Genomic DNA, 6723 nt, shown 5'->3' with positions numbered 1-6723 from the left:
CATGGTGGCGGGCACCTGTAATCTCAGCTACTCAGGAGGCTGAGGCAGAGAATCGCTTGAACCTGGGAGGCGTGGAGGTTGTAGGGAGCCGAGATCATGCCACTACACTCCAGCCTGGTGACAGAGCAAGACTCCATCACAAAAAAAAAAAAAAAAATCACCTGAGGCTGGGAGTTCGAGACCAGCCTGATCAACACGGTGAAACCCCGTCTCTACTAAAAAAAAAAAAATTAGCCAGGTATGGTGGCGCATGACTGTAATCCCAGCTACTCAGGAGGCTGAGGCAGGAGAATTGCTTGAACTGGGAGGCAGAGGTTGCAGCAAGCCGAGATCACACCACTGCACTCCAGCTTGGGCCACAGAGCAAGACTCCATCTCAAAAAAAAAACAAAAAACAAAACGTAGACCTAAGTGTTAGAACTAAAATTACAAAAGTCTTAGAAGAAACCACAGGAGTAAGTCTCTGTGATTTACTGAATTATTGCCTTGGGCAGATCACCTGAGGTCAGGGGTTCAGGACTAGCCTGGCCAACATGACGAAACCCCATTTTTACTAAAAACAAAAAAATTAGCCAGACATGGTGGTGTGTGCCTGTAATACCAGCTACTGGGGAGGCTGAGGCAAGAGAATCGATTGAACCTGGGAGGCAGAGGTTGCAGTGAGCCGAGATTGCACCACTGCATTCCAGCCTAGGCAACAGAGCGGAACTCCATCTCAAAAAAGCAACACAAAATGAAAATAGAAGAAATCTAAATGCAACAGAGTGGTAGAAGGCCATTAACGGTCATCTCAGAGATTCCTGCTTTGGAAACTACTCATGTAGGAAATGTTCCTAACAGCAACTGCTCTGAGCAAAAACACTAAATTATTTACATAGTACATTTGCATCAGTACTTGCATTCTATGAGATAAAGTACACCAGAGAACCTGGTTTCATGCTGTGTTCCCCTTATCCAGTCCCTCTTAGCAACAGACTTTTTTTGTTTTTGAGACAGAGTCTCACTCTGTGGCACAAGCTGGAGTGCAGTGGCGTGATCTTGGCTCACTGCAACCTCTGCCTCCCAGTTCAAGCAATTCTCCTGTCTCAGTCTCCCAAGTAGCTGGGATGACAGGCGTGTGCCACCATGCCCGGCTAACTTTTGTATTTTTAGTAGAGATGGGGTTTCACCATGCTGATCAGGCTGGTCTCGAACTCCAGACCTTAAGTGATCCTCCTGCCTCAGCCTCCCAAAGTGCTGGGATTACAGGCATGAGCCACCCTGCCCGGCCAGCAACAGCATTTCAACTTGTCTCAGAGAATACATACTAGCCAGCTGGGCGCAGTGGCTCACGCCTGTAATCTCAGCACTTTGGAAGGCTGAAGCGGGCGGATCACCTGAGGTCAGGAGTTCGAGACCAGCCTGACCAACACGGAGAAACCCTGTCTCTACTAAAAATACAAAATTAGCCGGGCGTGGTGCCGCATGCCTGTAATCCCAGCTACTCGGGAGGCTGATAGAAGGTTGCAGTGAGCCAAGATCGCACTACTGCACACCAGCATGCCAACCTGGGCAACAGAGTGGGACTCCATCTCAAAAGAGAAAAAAAAAAGAGAGAGAGAATACATACTAGCTATTGGTTGGATGCCATTAAAGAAATATTTTATTTTGTCTACATCATTACAGATGCTAGTACCCTTAGATTAGTAAAACAAAACTACCACATAATCTTTATTTAAAAAGCCTTGGGTTAAGCTCTGGAGAATTTTCATACGCAAATTCTTCTGTATGGGCTGGATCAGTAAACACTCCAATAAAATCTATCTCCAGAAAGAATGGACCATCCACTTTATCAGACAAGGTGAATCCTATAGAAGAGATCTAAATTTAAAACAGAGAAATTGATTAAAATCTCATACAGTGATGTACTGATATTATTCCAGGAGTTTAAAATCCCATCAAGTGATGATTATAACTGGGTTTTAATGCTATCAGCCCTTAGGAAATACATACTAGTTCTCACATAGCATACCGTAAGAGGAAATACAAGACTGTTCTTCTTTCCCCATTCAACTTCCTTCCCTCTCCTCATTAGGTAGCGCCACTTAAGACTAGGAAGGACGGCCAGGCGCGGTGGCTCAGGCCTGTAACTCCAACACTGGGAGGCCAAGGTGTGCAGATCATGAGGTCAAGAATTCGAGACCAGCCTGGCCAACATGGTGAAACCTCGTCTCTACTAAGAATACAAAAATTAGCCAAGTGAGGTGGCAAGCACCTGTTAATTCCAGCTACTCGGGAGACTGAGGCAGGAGAATTGCTTGAACCAAGGAGGTGGAATTTGTGGTGAGCCGAGATCACGCCACTACACTCCAGCCTAGGTGACAAAGCAAGACTCTTATCTCAAAAAAAAAAAAAAAAAAGACTAGTAAGGACAACATGAATGCCTAATGGAGGTTCCTTGAAGTGTTCATAAACTCTTATTTTAAAGCTAAATTAGGAGGGAGGGGACAGGGGAAAAATAGCTAAAGTAAAATGTACGCATGCTAAAAATGATCATTCTAAAATTCCTTCAGGATGGGGGTATAGTTCATAGGGGAGGTCTGAGTCAGCCTCTGGCTAGGTTTAAGAGCAGTGGCCCTGAGAAGAAATTTTCATCTGCCAGCTCTCAAATGAACTCAGTCTCACCAGAGTTTCGATTCATTAAAAATGATACAGTTCTGAGTGAAAAATACAGGAATATATTACCTTGTCAAGCAGAAGCTCATGCTGAACATCCCGGATTCTTCCTCGATTAGAGAAGAAAAATTTGGAAAAAGGAATCTGAAAGAAGAAACCATTTACTTCATAACTGAAATGTAAGCAATTGAGGCATCTACATGTAATGATAAAACAAGAGTTTACATTTATTCTAAAATTATTTAATATATGTATTATGACAAATGGCTAGCCATTTGGATCAAAGATGTAACTCAGGCCAAACAATAAAGGGTTAACTATTAAAAAAGTATTTGTAACATTTGTGGAAAAAAGACTAGTACCTAAACACAGCTTTTCTTTTTTTTTTTCCTGTGGAGAATGGGGTCTCACTTTGTTGCCTGAACCCGGGAGGCAGAAGTTGCAGTAAGCCAAGATCGTGCCATTGCACTCCAGCCTGGGCGACAGAGCTAGACTCTGTCTCAGGAAAAAAAAAAAAGCAAAAAGAATTGCTTTTAATTGCCTTTCTTCCTACATTAGAAACGGAAGAAAAAGAAATGTCCTATTCCTTCTACTCTTGAACTTTTCAAGTGTGCCTTTTTATTCATCAACTTTATTTTCATATTTCTTCTTTATGTAATTTACTTATTATTAAGCACGATCTTTTAAAACTATATCTGGCTTTGTTTGTTTTTTGTTTTGTTTTGTTTGTTTTTGTTTTGAGATAGGGTCTCACTCTGTTACCCAGGCTGGAGTGCAGTGGTGCAATCTTGGCTCACTGCAACTTCTGCCTCCCAGGTTCAAGTGATTCTCCCACCTCAGCCTTCTGAGTAGCTGGGACTATAGGTGTACACCACCACACCCGGCTAATTTTTTTTTTTTTTTTTTTTTTTTGATAGAGACGGTGTTTCACCATGTTGACCGGGCTGGTCTTAAACTCCTGAGCTCAAGTAATCTGCCAACCTTGGCCTACAAGCATGAACCACCACACTCTGCCTAAATAATTATACAGAAGCTCTCCAGGATATATTCCTAAATTTTAAAAACACAAACCATAGGTACAGATTATGCTAATTTTATTTTTTGAGTTTAACAAAGGAAGAAAATGGCTGGGCCTGGTTGTGCATGCCTGTAATCCCAGCACTTTGGGAGGCCAACACAGTAGGATCACTTGAGCCCAGGAGTTCAAGACCAGCCTGGGCAACATGGTGAAACCAAGACTCTACTAAAAAACCAGAAAACTTATCCAGCCATAGTGGTGCATCCTTGTAGTCCTGGCTATTTAGGAGGCTAAGGTGGGAGGATCACCTGAGGCCGGGAGGTTGGGGCTGCAGCGAGCGCATGCTGCACTCCAGCATGGGCAACAGAAGTGAGACCCTGTCTCAAATAAACAAATTTTAATGAACATAAATAAAAATAAATTATACATATTAATATTTATTCCAGTAATTTTATCTCTAGGAATATAGCCTATGAAAATAGTTAAGGATGTTTACCTCAGAGTTTGTTCCGACAGTAGAAAATTCTGAAAACAATCTAAATCTACACGTACATAATGAAGAACAAGTTAAGAAAAAAAAATTTTTTTTTTTGAGACAGGGTCTTACTCTGTCACCCAGGCTGGAGTGCATGCAGTAGGGTGATCTTAGCTCATGCAGCCTCAACCTCCCAGGCTCAAGCAATCCTCCCACCTCAGCCTCCTGAGTAGGTGGGACTAAAGGCGCCTGCCACCACACTGGGCTAATTTTTGTATTTTTTGTAGAGACAGGGTTTTGCCATGTTGCTCAGGCTTGTCTTAGACTCCTAGCTTCAAATCATCCACCGCCTCAGCCTCCCAAAGTGCTAGGATTACAGGTGTGAGCCACTGGACCCAGCCAAAATTATTTTCTACTTATATAATATCATGTAGACATTAAAAATGATGTAGAAATATATTTGAAAACAAAGTGGTAAACAATAGTTCAGGGAAAATACTGTATACATGTTATAAAACACCACTGGAAGGGAAAAGTGTGACTAGAAAAGTCTGGAAGATACACGTCAAAAATAGTATTTCATCTCTGGATAGTGGTAGTACAAGATTTTTTTCTGTATTTGCCAAATTTTTTTATAATGAAGTAGTTATTTTGTATAATCATTCATTTTATATATATTACTTAAATACAAGTATATATAATTTGTGTTATATATCTATATTAGTGCATATATATGTACTATGTATTGAATGCTTATTTTGTGCTAGACACTAAGACAAAACTCTAGGTACAGGGGAAACTGGTAGGAACAATATAAGCAAGATTTCTGTTCTCACAGAATTTATGGAATTTAGGGCCAGGTATGGTGGTTCACACCTATAATCCCAGAACCTTGGGAGGCCGAGGTGGGTGGATCACTTGAGGTCAGGAGTTTGAAACCAGCCTGGCCAATTTGGTGAATGAAACCCCATCTCTACTAAAAATACAAAAATTAGCTGGGCGTTGTGGCACACGCCTGTAGTCCCGGCTACTCGGGAGACTGAGGCAGGAGGATCTCTTGAACCTAGAAGGCAGAGGTTGCCGTGAGCTGAGATCGCGCCACTGCACTCCAGCCTGGGCGATAACAGTGAGACTCCATCTCAAAAAAAAAGAATTTATATAATTTATGTTCCAGGGAAGGCAGTAGAGTGACAATAAACAGATGAATGAATGAACAAAGTAATTTTAGTTAGTGATAAGTTCTATGAAGAAAGTTATAGGATGGTGGTGTTGAAAGTAACTGGATTAGAGGGTCCAATTTTACTTACAGGAATCAGGAAAGGCCTCTCTGAGGCAACTTTTGAGCCACGAGGTGAATGACAGGAAAGAGAAAGCAGGTGAAGACATGGGGGCAGAGCATTACAGCAGAGCGACACTACGTGCAAAGCTCTGAGATGGAAATGAGGTTGTTGAATCTGACAGACAGAAGAGGGGCTGGTGTGGAGGAGGGAGGTAGGAGGAGAGATAGAAGATGAAGACGGGGGTCCGATATTGTAGGCCCATAGGTCATGTTCAGGAGTTTGGACTTAAGTCTTTTTGTTTTTGTTTTTGTTTTTTGAGATGGAGTCCCTCTCTGTCACCCAGGCTGGAGTGCAGTGGCACGATCTTGACTCACTGCAATTTCCACCTCTCAGGTTCAAGCGATTCTCCTGCCTCAGCCTCCTGAGGAGCTGAGACTACAGGCGTGTGCCACCACCTGCAGCTAATTTTTTGTATTTTTAGTAGACACAAGATTTCACCATGTAGGCCAGGCTGGCCTCAAACTCCTGACCTCAAGTGATCTGCCCGTCTCAGCCTCCCAAAGTGCTCAGATTAAAAGTATGAACCACCTAGCCCGGCCTGGACTTTATTCAAATTGTGATGGTTTATTCAAACCACTGAAGGGTCCTGATATGGTTTGGCTGTGTTCCCACCCAAAATCTCATCTTGCATTGTAATAATCCCGGTGTGTCAAGGGAGGGACCAGGTGAAGTTAACGGAACCATGGGGGTCGTTTCCCCGATACTGTCCTGGTGATAGTGAGTTCTCACAAGATCTGATGGTTTTATAAGGGGATTTACCCCCTCACTCAGCTCATTCTCCTTCCTGCCATCATGTGAAGAAGGATGTGTTTACTTCCCCTTCTGCCATGATTGTAAGTTACCTAAGGCCTCCCCAGCCCTGCAGAACTGTGTGAGTCAATTAAACCGCTTTCCTTTATAAATTACCCAGTCTCAGGTATTTCTTCATAGTAGCAGCACAAGAACAGACTAACACAGACAGGTTACATGCTTAGGAGGTACATTTACATGCTTAGAAGCATGTAAATGATGTCATCTGAACTATGTTTCAGAAAGATCACTCTGGCTGCTGTGGAGCCAGGATTTTAGTGGGGCAAGAAGACAAACAGGGAAATCAATAATGAAGATGCTGCAATAATCCAATCACCTGGACCAGGGTGGGAGTAGAAGAGATGGCTAGAAAGGTCAGCTGCTGAGTGTATTTTGCAAGCAGAGGTGACGGGACTCGCTAATAGACTGGATGTGGGGCGAAGGAG

At 42.9% G+C, this 6723-nt stretch overlaps 1 protein-coding gene across 1 annotated transcript in view; it reads right to left on the bottom strand.

The window, feature by feature from the left end:
- Nucleotides 1–1615: 1615 nt before the first annotated feature.
- Nucleotides 1616–6723, bottom strand: part of NDUFAF1 (NADH dehydrogenase (ubiquinone) complex I, assembly factor 1) — a 20866-nt gene continuing 15758 nt past the window's right edge. Inside the window, exons 4-5 of the mRNA XM_011989311.1 lie at nt 2725–2799; nt 1616–1860 (exon numbers count right to left, since the gene is read on the bottom strand). Of these exons, the coding sequence (XP_011844701.1) occupies nt 1711–1860; nt 2725–2799 (225 nt within the window). The 3' untranslated portion in view covers nt 1616–1710. The remainder of the gene's footprint in view (nt 1861–2724; nt 2800–6723) is intronic.

The sequence above is a fragment of the Mandrillus leucophaeus genome, unplaced genomic scaffold, assembly GCF_000951045.1.
Source record: "Mandrillus leucophaeus isolate KB7577 unplaced genomic scaffold, Mleu.le_1.0 Scaffold35, whole genome shotgun sequence".
Classification (NCBI taxonomy): domain Eukaryota; kingdom Metazoa; phylum Chordata; class Mammalia; order Primates; family Cercopithecidae; genus Mandrillus; species Mandrillus leucophaeus.
Note: the sequence above shows the minus strand (reverse complement) of the source record. Positions and strands in the feature narration are given on the sequence as shown.